This window comes from Schistocerca serialis, chromosome 7 (genome assembly GCF_023864345.2).
Source record: "Schistocerca serialis cubense isolate TAMUIC-IGC-003099 chromosome 7, iqSchSeri2.2, whole genome shotgun sequence".
Taxonomy (NCBI): Eukaryota; Metazoa; Arthropoda; class Insecta; order Orthoptera; family Acrididae; genus Schistocerca; species Schistocerca serialis.
This window is the reverse complement of record NC_064644.1, coordinates 198,163,759-198,179,293: the sequence shown is the minus strand read 5'-3', so window position 1 is coordinate 198,179,293 and position 15,535 is coordinate 198,163,759. Positions and strand designations below refer to the sequence as shown.

Sequence of the window (15,535 nt, the reverse complement as noted above, 5' to 3'; positions counted from 1 at the left end):
TTTAAAATTGTCTTATGCGGATTAAATCATTAAAACAGGTACGGACATCTGGGCTAACAGTAATGTCATCTCTCTTGTGTTGTTGCTAGTGTCTCTTTAATGGGTTGAAAGTAGCAGAATAAACGGCCGAAGAAGTATTGTGTAGCAGTGGCCGACGTCTTTGCCACTTTTCCCTGTACTATGACACTAGAAGGTGGGAAGACTTTTACGTGCATTACTGCCGTTCGTCACTAACTCACCAATGGCTCCGTTAGTTAAACCATACCATACGCGGACATCATGTAAGAATACCGAAGAAGTATGTCGTGTATGGATTTCTTGAAGGTACACTACGTGATCAAAAGTATGCGGACATCCACAGAAACATACGTCTTTCACGTTAGGAGCATTGTGCTGTCACCTACTGCCAGGTACTCCACATCAGCGACCTCAGTAGTCATTAGACATGGTGAGAGAGCAGAATGGGGCGCTCTGCGGAACTCACGAACTTCGAACGTGGTCATGTGATTAGGTGCAACTTGTCATACGTCTGTACGCGAGATCTGCACACTCCTAAACATCCCTAGGTCCACTGACTGTTTCCGATACGATAGTAAAGTGGAAACGTGAAGGGACACGTACAGCACAAAAGCGTACAGGCCGACCTCGTCTGTTGACTGACAGAGACCGCCGACATTTGAAGAGGGTCGTAATGCGTAATAGGCAGACATCCATCCAGACCATCACACAGCAATTTCAAACTGCATCACGATCCACTGCAAGTACTATGACAGTTAGGCGGGAGATGAGAAAACCTGGATTTCATGTTCGAACGGCTGTTCATAAGCACGCCGGTACATGCAAAACTACGCCTCACTTGGTGTAAGGAGCGTAAACATTGGACGATTGAACAGTGGAAAAGCGTTGAGTGGGGTGACGAATCACGGTACACAATGTGGCGATCCAACGGAAGGGTGTGGGTATGGCGAATGCCCGGTGAAAGTTATCTGCCAGCGTGTGTAGTGCCAACAGTAAAATTCGGAGGCGGTGGTGTCATGGTGAGGCCGTGTTTTTCATGGAGGGGGCTTGCACCCCTTGTTGTTTTGCGTGGCACTATCGTAGCACAAGCCTACATTGATGTTATAAGCATCTTCTTGCTTCCCACTGTTGAAGAGCAATTCAGGGATGGCGATTGCATCTTTCAATACGATCAAGCACCTATTCATAATGCACGACCTGTGGCGGAAGGTTACACGACAATAACATCCCTGTAATGTACTGGCCTGAATCCTATAGAGCATCTTCGGGAAGGTTTGGGACGGCGACTTCTTGCCAGGCCTCACCGGCCGACATCGATACCTCTTCTCAGCGCAGCAATTTTCGAAGAATGGGCTCCTATTTCCAAAGAAACCTTCCAGCAGCTGACTGGACGTATGTCTGCAAGAGCGGAAGCTGTCATCAATGCAAAGGGTGGGCCAACACCATATTTAATTCCAGAATTACCGATGGAGGGCACCACGAACTAAGTCATTTTCAGCCAGGTGTACGGATACTTTTGATCACATAGTGTAGTTGGGCCTAACCAGTTAGAAGTTGTTTCAGATATGGGAGTTGTTTAAGGCAAACGGCTTTCACACCTAGTCAGTCTGTACACACTGTGGACGACAGTATTTTAATTGGCCACCGTGTATACTAGATGACAACTTGACACGTTACTTTCGTATCAAGATACTGTTTTTAAGATCACTCATTAGTGCTAAAACCGCTTTACTGTCATAAAAGAACAAAATGTGATCAGGCCAATTGTGATTGTTTGTGGCAGCATGCCGATGCACTCTGTCATAAAGCAGCATCCGTGAGGCAACAGCTTGTCGACGATAAAATTCATGAAATGGACTAACCTGCCCAGAGTTCCTACCTGAACCCAATGGAGGACCTTTGGGATAATTTAGAACGCTGACTTCACCACAGACCCCAATGTTAAACATTACTACCCTCTCTGGTTTCGACTTGATTCGGTGCTGTAAACACCTATTCCTCTCTCTCTCTCTCTCTCTCTCTCTCTCTCTCTCTCTCTCTCTCCATCCATCCATCCATCCATCCATCCATCCATCAATCTCTTACTAGGTCTCTCTAGTTCTCTCCGACCGTTGATTCATTATCTGTTTTCTGTCGTTCTGCCAACATGATACTTCCATTTCATTCTGTTCTCTCCTATCTTGTCATTAACTGAAAAGATTTTTATATCTCATCTTATTGTTTCATTCCTTATTTTATCAATTTCATTACACCCTCTTACATATTTCATGTACTTCATCTCTAGTGATTGTAAACGTGATTTTTCTTTTTCTGTTACTGTCCATGATTCCATATACAAGAGTAGGTACAGCCATAACTTTATAGAATTTCATTTGTGTTTCTTTTCTTGTTTTTCTTCCTGGAGTTCTTCCAATTGTTCCGCAAATAGCTTGATACTTAATAACCTTCTCTCAATGTCTTTGTCATAGTTAAAACTAATATCACATCCCAGATAACTGAAGTGGATTACTTGTCCTAATATTATCTCATCTTCATTATTTTCGATCTGACTGGATGGTTTCCTTTGAATACCATTACATTTGTTTTACTTGCAGGTATAGTTAAATTGTAATGTACTGCTGTTTGGCCCGATTTAGATACTGCTCTTTCTCAATTATGTCCTATTTCATGTATAATGATCTGGCCATCAGCATATAACAGAGTATTTAATGATACACTAGATCCTATTTTAATCCCTAAGAGAATTTCATCTTTCCACTCCATAACTAGATCGTCGATTTATGAATTAATGAATAAAATAGGTGACAGATTGCACATTTGCCAAACATTTTCATTTATTAAAATTTCACATGACACTCATTTTCGAACCAGAACTTACAACTGTTTTTTATTTACCTATAGACGCCTTATTATATTAATAAGATGTTTCGGAAAACTTTTTAGTTCCAGTATTTTCCACAAAAGAGATCGTTTTACCCTATCAAAGGCTTTCTCAAAATCAATAAACGCTAAATGCGTTTCCCGACGTTTTTCAATGATTTCTCTTCTTTTACTATGTTATCACTACACGAACGTCCCTTTCTGAAGCGCGATTGTTCTTCTAAGATTACTGCATCAGCGAGGAAGAATTTGCTGCCATTCCACCACAGACTTTCAGAAACATCATTGAAAGAGTCAGCAGCGAGTCCCAGGGTATTTTTGATCATATAGTGGACATTTAACTGACAGAGGCCCATTTGCATACGCCCACAGAGGACGACGGTGTAACATTACGACGATAGGGATAAGAAGTTGAAAATGGCACATTGCTGAATTCAGCTGATTGTGTGATATAAATAACAGCAATTGCATAGCAGCCAAGTTGGAAAATGAAACTGTCTTTTAACAAGATTGTGAGTGTGGCACCCCACATGAAGAAACTTATTAGAATGTCTAAAGGCATGTGCAAATAGTGACCGCCGTGGTTACTTGACCACTCATACACCAAAAGTTTTACAGCCCTCTGCTGTATCTCTGTTGGGTATTTAGTAGTATACTATTTGGCTGTAAAGTTCCATCAGCATACGCTAGATGCCATGTGGTGCAGATTTCCTTGTGCAACAGTTGGCGAACCAGTTGCGACTTATGATTGTAAACTAAAAATTCTATTAAAATGTGGTTGTGCAAAATCCACCGGCATCATTTAACTGCAAAGCCATCGGCTTTTTCAACTATATCATGTACATTACTTGATTAGTTCTCAAAACGAGTCACTGATTAGTTTTTTGTTGTCATGTATATATCTCCCAGTACATTACGATTTCTGAGGTCATGTGCAGCTTTCTTGGTTTCAGGGTTATTTTGACTATTGGTCATTGTTATCTCAGGATAATTTATTAACAAATGTTGATGCCAATGACAATTGGAACTACGGAATACAAACATTAACCACCGGTGTATAGACAGAGACTCATTTATAATTGTTAATGTATCTACAACTAAGGACGAACAAATGTCAGTCACATATTGCTCAAATTGCAAGTTTTGATGCGTACAGTGAATCAGGTATAACATATAATGTCAAATATCTCCAGGAAGAAGGAATGAACTTTGTTTGGCGACATGAGCCAGATATTTACTAAATAAATGAAGAAAAGATAACCTAAGTTCTAACTGCACCAGATATTTTGAAACGAGGATTGAGGTTTAAGATGGGTGAAACTGCAGTTATTGCCCGCAACGAAATTTGGAGCTATCTGTATGGTATTGCACACATGATGATCGAGCACACTAAAGACACGTACTGTACCAGCGTACCAGGTTTTTTTTTTTCTTTTATGAGGCTTCATAAAGCACTTAAGAAGAATTTAGATTAATGCCTTTATTTCTGAGTAGCCAAAGTTTCATTGTGTTTTTGAAACTTTGACCACAATGTGAATGATAGTTGACAGTTGTTGTAGAAGTAAAGGCCAGCCAATAGACCCCCAAATCCATGCTAACTTTGACCATCAACAATTTTTCCCATTATTTTCTAAGCATTTTAGAAAATGCACTGTACTGTTTAGTATGTCGTCCTTTCACAAAAGCACCTATGTTCACCAAAATAAATATCATAGAACTTAGAAAAAACAGTTGTGATAGTCACATCTGTATTTGAAAACCGGTCAAAGTATACCCGATTTATGGCACTGTAGTGGGGTGCAGTGCTTTGCTACAGACATGCAGTATACACGGCGTTCGGAAATTCCCGTTACAGATTTCTAGGAATTGTAGAGGGGAGAGAGTACGTAATGTTTTGAATAGGAATCCATAATGGCAGACGTCATCCGAGGTCAGTGCAGAGCGTCAAAATTGTAGGTGCCGGTGCCTTTAATATACAAGGTCGATCCGTGACGATGTTACAAACTTTCAAGGATGATGGAGACGGATACGCGTAAGAATCTGAGGTAAGGGTACTTGGCTCGGAAACGAACGAGTCGTTAAGTTACAATCAACAGTCATTCTGATATCTCTGACAGTGAAATACATGTATCTGTACTGTTGTTGCTTAGAACATAGGGCATTCAACTTTCAGAGGTTTCACATGTGCTCTAAAATGGATGATTTAGGAGTTATGAGCACTTGTTCATGTTCGCTAGTGTGAAACACATTTCCTCTACTGAACGAGTGCCCATCACTCCTCAAGCATGCATTTTAGACCGCATGATTATTGGCCATTCTTTTCTTGTTTTGGTCCGTACTACTAACTCTGAAAGTTGCATACTCTGCACAGAAAGGTTTTCGTTTATAAATTTCGACTTGGTCGTTTCCAATACAGGGACCCTCACCTCAAATTGATACATTTGTGCTTCACCATCATCACAGAATCACCCTGTATACATGGTGAACATTAATACAACCGACAAACTGCAGAGACAGATTCCTCACTGGAAATGGATGAAAAAAGATCCTCTGAACGTGTGTCCGGAAATGGACAGTGTGTGTGCAAACACAACAAATTGTCCCGGTACACAGTACAGAGCTACATCACATCTGCGTCACAACAGGTGTTCAAAGTGGCCTCCACAGGATGCAATGCACATTGCATCATAGATTGCCCCCCTCTTTCGCACGTTTCGGCCTCTCTCCGAATAGCGTCAAAAACGTCGTGAACATGCTGCTGAAGGGTCTGCACATCAGGAACTGATTCAGCATACACAATGCTTTCCAAAGCCCCCGGAGGTAAAAATCAAAACGGTTTAAGTGCGATAATCTAGCATTCCGCGGTAAGTGGGTTGGTGCTCTGTCATGCAGAAGCCACATAACCTGTCGTATTGCCAAAGGTACATTATGAACTAGTCCAGGCAGAGTATTTCGCAGGGAGTCCAGGTACGTTCCACCGTTGAGGCGCCGTGGAATAATAGCCGGTGCAAGTATGTGGTCGTCAACAACCCCTGTCCACACTTTGATGCTGAAGAGACGGCTCAACCACTCCCCGAGGAATGACAGTTGCCCATAGATAAAGGTTATGGAGCTTGATGAAGCCATTTTTATTAAACGTAATGCCGCCTCTCGACCGTTTCCATCTGCTTGGCCGTACACAAACACCATCTCGGCTCGTCTCCGACATGAATACTGGACGATTCTGCTGCTTACAGTACGCTGTGTCAACCACACAGCATGCAACACACGAGGAACACATGGCATGTTGTCAGCGGAGCTTTCATTCTTAAGTGCCACCTACTGCGGCCACAATGCATTTCCACACACATGTTAATAGGACTTTTTTCCTCAATTTACAGTCGGTAATGCGTCCCTGCAGTTTGTCGGTGTTATTAATGTTCATCATGTATACATACATTTACAAGCCCCGGCGCCTATAGCTTTGATGCTATTTAGCATTGATGGGAGACGTTTTTGGACATGGATTCCTACTCAAAATACAGGGTGTCCCAAAAAGAGTCCTGGCCATTAAAGTTGCTACACCAAGAAGAAATGCAGATGATAAACTGATATTCATTGGACAAATATACTACACTAGAACTGACATGTGATTACATTTTCACGCAGTTTGGGTGCATAGAACGTAAGAAATCAGTACCCAGTACAACCACCTCTGGCCGTAATAACGGTCCTGATACGCCTGGGCATTGAGTCGAGCAGAGCAGGGATGGCGTGTACAGGTACAGCTGTCCATGCAGCTTCAACACGATACCACAGTTCATCAAGAGTAGTGACTGGCGTATTGCGACAAGCCAGTTGCTCGGCCACCATTGACCAGACGTTTTCAATTGGTGAGAGATCTGGAGAATGTGCTGGCCAGGGCAGCAGTCGAACATTTTCTGTATCCAGAATGGCCCGTACAGGACCTACAACATGCAATCGTGCATTATCCTGCTGAAATGTAGGGTTTCGCAGGGATCGAATGAAGGGTAGAGCCACGGGTCGTAACACATCTGAAATGTAACGTCCACTGTTCAAAGTGCCGTCAATGCGAACATGAGGTGACCGAGACGTATAACTAGCCACACCCCATACCATCACGCCTGGTGACATGCCAGTATGGCGATGACGAATACATGCTTACAATGTGCATTCACCGCGATGTCGCCAAACACGGATGCGATCATCATGATGCTGTAAACAGAACCTGGGTTCATTCGAAAAAATGACGTTCTGCCATTCGTGCACCCAGGTTCGTCTGTTGATTCAGGGATCGAGACGTGGCTGTACGATCCGTTACAGCCGTGTGGATAAGATGCCTGTCATCTCGACTGATAGTGACACGAGGCCGTTGGGATCCAGCACGGCGTTCCGTATTACCCTGCTGAACCCACCGATTCCATATTCTGCTAACAGTCATTGGATCTCGACCAACGCGAGGATTAATGTCGCGATACGATAAACCGGAATCGTCATAGGCTACATTCCGACATTTATCAAAGTCGGAAACGTGATGGTACGCATTTCTCCTCCTGACACGAGGCACAACAACAACGTTTCACCAGGCAACGCCGGTCCACTGCTGTTTGTGTACGAGAAATCGGTTGGAAACTTTCCTCATGTCAGAACGATGTAGGTGTCGCCACAGGCACCAACCTTATGTGAATACTCTGAAAGGCTAATCATTTGCATATCACAGCATCTTCTTGCTATCGGTTAAATTTCGCTTCTGTAGCACGTCATCTTCGTGGTGCAGCAAATTTAAACAGTAGTGTATTTATTGGGAACAAGGGCTTAACACCAGCAAATTGCATACTAAATTACTCAGAAAAAACAGAAGTTTATAAAAATCCATCATAAATGTTCAATACTTCCTCCATTGGCGGCATGGACGACATCTAGCCGATAGCCGAATTCATCCAAAACTGAGTGTAAGGTGTCTTCTGTCACTGAAGCTAAAGCAGCTGATATTCTTGTTTTTAGTTCATCAACATCACGAGGTAAGGGAGCAACGTAAACACATTGTTTAACATATCCCCACAGGAAGAACTGCAATCACTGATTGAGTACGACTAAATTCAATAACACAATACGCTTTCTGTTGCGCGGACGCCATATTGCATGAGACTGGCTGCACGCTGCAGGTCAGCACTCGTAGCGACATCTAGCGGATTTTTTCTGAAACTCTAGACCATGCCGATTACATCTAGCGCTGTTTCAGTTACCTAGTGACATGTGTCAATATTATTACAAGTTAAAATTGGGTCATTCTGCCCGCTCCAGGTGAGCACCCGTAGCGACATCTAGCGGAATTTTTCTGAAACTCTAGACCATGCCGATTACATCTAGCGCTGTTTCAGTTACCAAGTGACATTTGTGTCAATATTATTACGCGTTAAAATCGTGTCATTATGCACGCTCCAGGTGAGCACCCGTAGCGACATCTAGCGGATTTTTTCTGAAACTCTAGACCATGCCGATTACATCTAGCGTTGTTTCAGTTACCTAGTGACATGTGTCAATATTATTACAAGTTAAAATCGGGTCATTCTGCCCGCTCCAGGTGAGCACCCGTAGCGACATCTAGCGGAGTTTTTCTGAAACTCTAGACCATGCCGATTACATCTAGCGCTGTTTCAGTTACCAAGTGACATTTGTGTCAATATTATTACACGTTAAAATCGTGTCATTATGCACGCTCCAGGTCAGCACCCGTAGCGACATCTAGCGGATTTTTTCTGAAACTCTAGACCGTGCCGATTACATCTAGCGTTGTTTCAGTTACCTAGTGACATGTGTCAATATTATTACAAGTTAAAATCGGGTCATTCTGCCCGCTCCAGGTGAGCACCCGTAGCGACATCTAGCGGAGTTTTTCTGAAACTCTAGACCATGCCGATTACATCTAGCGTTGTTTCTGTTACCAAGTGACATTTGTGTCAATATTATTACACGTTAAAATCGTGTCATTATGCACGCTCCAGGTCAGCACCCGTAGCGACATCTAGCGGATTTTTTCTGAAACTCTAGACCATGCCGATTACATCTAGCGTTGTTTCAGTTACCTAGTGACATGTGTCAATATTATTACAAGTTAAAATCGGGTCATTCTGCCCGCTCCAGGTGAGCACCCGTAGCGACATCTAGCGGAGTTTTTCTGAAACTCTAGACCATGCCGATTACATCTAGCGTTGTTTCTGTTACCAAGTGACATGTGTCAATATTATTACACGTTAAAATCGTGTCATTATGCACGCTCCAGGTCAGCACCCGTAGCGACATCTAGCGGATTTTTTCTGAAACTTAGACCATGCCGATTACATCTAGAGCTGTTTCAGTTACCAAGTGACATTTGTCTCAATGTTATTACGAGTTAAAATCGGGTCATTCTTTTTGGGACACCCTGTGTGTTCTCACTCCCTAGCAGTTTGTAACGGAAATTTCCGAACTCCGCGCATGCTGTATACTCACTTCAGAAATTCGGCCGTCCGAGAGGTCGAGCTGCTGCAGCATCGGCAGCGCCGCGAAGGTGTCGTTGCGCAGTTCGCGCAGCTGGTGCGCCCTGACGCTGAGAGCCAGCAGGCCCGCGGGCAGCGCCGACGGCTGCGGCGTCACCCCCAGGCATTCGGTCGACAGGCCGTCCCGCGAGCACCAGCATCCGGGCGCGCACAGCCACTGCTCGTCTATGGCGGCCGCCGCGGAAGGCGCCGCCGCCACAGGCCGCAGCGGGAGGTAGCACTGCCCCAACAGCAGCGTCACCACGCACGCCCTGCAACACGTGCCGTTCCACACACTCAGCTAACACGTCAATATTACTTTTCAATAAATCTGTTAGGCGCACGTCCATCCATTCGCCACTGTTTATTTCAGCCGGTGAGATACACCGAGCCGACAACAGTCATGAGATACCCCCTACCACACTACTGGCCATTAAAATTGCTACACCACGAAGATGACGTGCTACAGACGCGAAATTTAACCGACAGGAAGAAGATGCTGTGATATGCAAATGATAAGTTTTTCAGAGCATTCACATAAGGTTGGCATCGGTGGCGACACCTACAATGTGCTGACATGAGGAAAGTTACCAACCGATTTCTCATACACAAACAGCAGTTGACCGGCGTTGCCTGGTGAAACGTTGTTGTGATGCCTCGTGTGAGGAGGAGAAATCGCGATTGCGGTTTATCGTATCGCAACATTGCTGCTCGCGTTGGTCGAGATCCAATGACTGTTAGCAGAATATGGAATCGGTGCGTTCAGGAGGGTAATACGGAACGCCGTGCTGGATCCCAAGGTCCTCGTATCACTAGCAGTCAAGATGACAGGCATATTATCCGCATGGCTGTAACGAAGCGTGCGGCCACGTCTCGATCCCTGAGTCAACAGATGGGGACGTTTGCAAGACAACGACCATCTGCACGAACGGTTCGACGACGTTTGCAGCAGCACGGACTATCAGCCCGGAGACCGTGGCTGCGGTTACCTTTGACGCTGCATCACAGACAGGAGCACCTGCGATGGTGTACTCAACGACGAACGTGGGTGCACGAATGGCAAAACGTCATTTTTTCGGATGAATCCAGGTTCTGTTTACAGCATCATGATGGTCTCATTCGTGTTTGGCGACATGGCGGTGAACGTACATTGGAATTGTGTATTCGTCATCGCCATACTGGCGTATCACCCGGCGTGATGGTATGGGGTGTCACTGGTTACACGTCTCCGTCACCTCTTGTTCGCATTGACGGCACTTTGAACAGTGGACGTTACATTTCAGATGTGTTGCGACCCGTGGCTCTACCCTTCATTCGATCCCTGCGAAATCCTACATTTCAACAGGATAATGCACGACCCCGTGTTTCAGGTCCTGTACGGGCCTTCTGGATACAGAAAATGTTCGACTGCTGCCCTGGCCATGACGTTCTCCGGATCTCTCACCAACTGAAAACGTCTGGTCAATGGTGGCCTAGCAACTGGCTCGTGACAATACGCCAGTCACTACTCTTGATCAACTGTGGTATCGTGTTGAAGCTGCATGGACAGCTGTACCTGTACACGCCATCCCTGCTCTGTTTGACTCAATGCCCAGGCGTATCAAGGCCGTTATTACGGCCAGATGTGGTTGTTCGGAGTACTGATTTCTCAGGATCTATGCTCCGAAATTACGTGAAAATGTAATCACATGTGAGTTCTAGTATAATATATTTATCCAATGAATACCCGTTTATCATCTGCATTTCTTCTTGGTGTAGCAATTTTCATGGCCCATGTGTTCGCCTGCCTGCTCGTGGATTACATATGCTTCACACATCTCCACCTCCACCCTCCTGTTGCCCATCGCCACCTCCACCCTCTCCCTGTCCATCTACTGCCCTCCCTCCACCTGTCCATTTCTCCTCCCCCTCTCTCTGTAAACAAGTCCTCCCCCTTCGTTAGTCTATTTTGTCCTCCCCTCCCTCCCCTCTCTGTTCATCAAAAACTGTCATGTCAGCACATTCCAAAAGTCGAAGGCTGATGTGAAATAGTTTGTAGTGATCCTCCTGTTCTATCATCTTAATTTCTTATCGCTGAGGAGCAGACCACTGTACCTAACTGACAAAGATCGCATTTATTATGTTATGCATAGACTACACTTGTTGTCCTATTTCATGATACTACGTAGTAGGAAAGTTCCCTACAAGTTTTGATAAGTGGCTTTGCAAGTTTCAAAATATGGCCCTGTCTTTTGACGACATTGGCTTGGAAGCTTGCGTTCTTTACACCGTCAAGGGACCATAAACCCTATTATGTGGCATAATTTTTAATATGATACGCCTAACCGTTCCTGTGAAAAAGGGGTCTTAACAGATGGACGGACAGCCAGTCAGATAACAAATGACAATGTTTTTCGCAAATTAACGATTTTCGAACTTTTTGCTTTAGTTCTACCGTAAGCCCTGATTTTTACCCAATTGCATGATTCTAGATCAACGGGAACTACCCTATAGATTTTGATGACTGAGTTTGCGAGTATGAAAATATTTTACATAAATGGCGGTATCTTTTCACTGCATTGACTTAGGAGCTGCAGTGTCTTACAGCACCAAGGGACAGTAGACCTTAGCATGTTGCTTAAATTTCAACTGGATACGCGTACCTGTTCTTGAGGAAAAGTCTTTTTAACAGTCGGGCAATGAGACAGACGAACGGACAAGAAAGCGATCCTATAATGGTTCCTTTTCTCCGGTTTAGGAGCGGAATCCTAAAATTGGTGGTGATGCGTAATGGCTACTGGGAGCGTCAAAGATTACTGAAAGTTTTTATGTAGAGATATCAACAAAGGATGAGCAGAAGACGTGCAGATGTAGCTTTAGGACCCCGAGAAAGTTCGAATCATTGGCTTGTAGGAGGTGGAAGCATCATAACGGTAGATCGCACAGACAGTTGGCTGTAATTTAATGGCCGCAAAACGAATTGTAACGATATGGACTCAGGACAACTGTGGGACAGGAAGAATAGGTTCCTTCCAAAAGACTGCAAGATTGTGTGACAGACAAATAGACCGACAACTACCGCAGAAATCTGGTCAGAGGTTACAGGCGTAAGGTACGTACAGAAGGTTCGGAAATTTCCATTACAAACTAATAGGACTTTTAGAAGGGAGTAAGTACATAATATTTTGATCAGGAACCTATGTCCAGAGACGTGCCGTTTCCGTACTGCAGCCGTTGAAAACATATTTGCTAGGCAGGTATGAAACAGAATAGCCATGGTGGGGGGTGGTTACATCGGATCGGTTAAAGTCATTTGACGTCTACCCTACCTCTCTGACCTGGTTCTAGCCTCATTCAGGTGTCTGTGGGTGTTAGAGCAATATGGTTGAGTACGCGTTTGCAGAATACACTGACATGATCCTTCTGAAGCTGGAAGAGCTGATCGTCGCCTTTATCAAGATCGTTCTCCACAACGTCTAACTCCGTTGCATACCCTCCTCGCCATAGTTACGGAACGGCTTCGAGAAATGGTACCTTCACCGTCGACAGGCATGACTCTAATGTTCCAAGGAGACCCCTCACATCCATATTGGAAGAGGCCGTACTGCATTACGTCGAAAGGAACTCATCGACGACTACACGATCAATTTCTTTGACCATTAATGAGTGGAATCGAAAAACAAGTGATGTACTGGGTCGCGCCCAATCAGTCACTTGTGAAAGTGGTCGCGTTACCAACATGTTTTCAAATGGTTGTAGCACGGAAACGATGTGTTTCCGGACATGGGTTCCAGTTCAAAATATTATCTACTCACTCCCCTCTACAACTCCTAGAAGTGTGTAACAGAAATTTCCGAACACCCTGTATATTTACGGAGTGAGCATGGCCTACTCCGAATTTTTCAACATCAGCCCGAGCTAGTCACGTGATTTTGGGACAACGCTGCTTGTCTATAGTTTGCAGTAATAGCGAAACTTGTATATTACACATATTCACCTTGTTTTATATACGTTTCTGCAAGCTTTACTTTTGGTAACAGGTTTGGTGCAGTATTGTCATTGCTACTGACGTAAAGAGAAGTACGTGAGACGAAGACGAGTTACTTTTCATAGGTATGTACAACAAATGTATAATTTTGTAAATTTCATACTGATATAAGCCACTTTATAGGCTGAGAAACATCGAAGCGAGGTATTATAATGTCTTATATTGTAAAGAAAATTTCTGCCGATTTATGGCCGTGTTTTTACGAGACAAGTACTAAATAAGGTTGCAAGTGTGTTTGAGTAAACTGCCAGTCAGTGTGTACGTCCTGGTGTTATGTTAATGTGCAAATAAAATTTATACATGACAGTCCATTAATTTTCTCCACTTTATGCAGGTGCTCAAATCCTTGTGCGTATCTAAGTCTGTATGGACAGTTTCCTACACAATGTCCTTGAAGGTAAACTAATTAGAACAGATTCGTTAATATGAATCAGTGCAACAGAAAATGTAAAAAGAGGTATTGTTGGGTGCCACTTCTTTTATTACCCCAGAATTCAAGCATTGATGTTGAATTTTATTTTATTTTTTTCTTTTTGTCTGTAGTGTATGGTTTTTCTTTTCTGACGAACAGGCAAAAAAATGTTGTAGATAATTTACTTGCCTATAAAAACAGAAGGGTAAAAAATTGAAAATAATGATGGACAAGCATGTTATGCAAACCGCTTACCGTATTTAGTATATCAGTTTCATACTTTCAAATGAGTTGTTTCTTTTTTGTGGCCTTTCGGCGCCGTCTACAGTGTTATTGTAACGAAATTAATTAGAACAGATATTCGACAATATGAATAAGTGCAATAGAAAAACTAAAAGAATACTGCTGGCTGTTATTTCCTATACCATTACCGAAAAATCGTAAATAAAGTGAAATCTGTGGGGGAAAAGCAAAAAACCGTTACTCTTCACATCTTTAAGCCAATTTCAGTTCCAGGTATCAAATTGTTAAAACGCTTATACAAAATTTTACGGTACTTATGAAGAGGATTTATTTCTAGCAGCAAAGTAATAACAACATTACTGAAACTTCGAAAAGACAATATTACATGTCTCCGCATGAGTCTCTCTAGAGAGGCGTTCACTCAGGCGAACCAGTCAACAAACACAAGCTTAATATTGTAGAAGACAACTTAATAAAGTGAAGACACCTCTTTTCTACCCAGAGGTCACGGAAAGCTACTATAAAAGCAGTGAATATTGGCAACACAGTATGAAAACGCGATGAGAAACAGCAGCTTACCTGGTTGACATGCTGAGAGTCTGCATCACCTGCATTCTTGCAGGAATTTGCTGCTGCGTGCAGTTGAAAGTTACTGTCCTGTCCTAGGAGGTGCGGTGTTATTTGTTCGCTTACCTTATCTTCACTTGATAAGATAAGAAAAAACAGCTCTCAAAGGCTGATTGTTCACTTTGGTACGCCTCGATGGCAGTTCAGAGTAGGATGGAAATCTAAATCTAAATCTGAATCTGTTCTCTATAAACCACTGTGAAGCGCATGGAGGAGGGTACTTATATTTTCATGCCTTATTAGAATCTCCTCGTGTTCCGCTCGCGTGCAGAACGCGTGAAGAACGCTTAAGTGCTTCTGTTTGCTTAAATACGCTTGTGTAAGCTGCAGTTAGTCTTCTTAGTCTTCACCTCCCTTTCTTCAGTCCCTAAGACGGCGATACGAAGTGACTGTAGTACATGTCTCACTTACTGCTGGTTATTGTAACTTTTTAAGTAGTGTTTCGCGGAACACCTTTCATCAGTCTTGAAGCATCTGACACACTTCAGGTTTTTAACATCTCCATAACGCTCTCCCACAGGTGAAACGGAACTATGACAATTTATACGTTTCTTTACTCTTGATGTTCCTATTTGGTATGGATCGTACACATTTGAGTAATATTCTACGATGGGTTGCACTTTTTTTTTTTAAAAAAAAAGAATCTCTTTCGTAGACAGAGTGTAGTTTTCCAGTATCAGAGTCTGTCACATTGTTAACCTGCGTCTGGACCTATGTGATCACTCAGTTTTCCTACAAAGTGTTACACCAAGCTATTTGTATGAGTTGATTCAAGTTGTGATTCACTGATACTGAAGTTTTGTGAAACAG

At 43.4% G+C, this 15,535-nt stretch overlaps 1 protein-coding gene across 1 annotated transcript in view; it reads right to left on the bottom strand.

The window, feature by feature from the left end:
* LOC126412973 (uncharacterized) overlaps nucleotides 1–14,712 on the bottom strand; it is a 44,718-nt gene extending 30,006 nt beyond the window's left edge. Inside the window, exons 1-2 of the mRNA XM_050082865.1 lie at nucleotides 14,678–14,712; nucleotides 9,391–9,688 (exon numbers count right to left, since the gene is read on the bottom strand). Coding sequence (XP_049938822.1) covers nucleotides 9,391–9,688; nucleotides 14,678–14,712 — 333 coding nt within the window. The remainder of the gene's footprint in view (nucleotides 1–9,390; nucleotides 9,689–14,677) is intronic.
* Nucleotides 14,713–15,535: the final 823 nt, after the last annotated feature.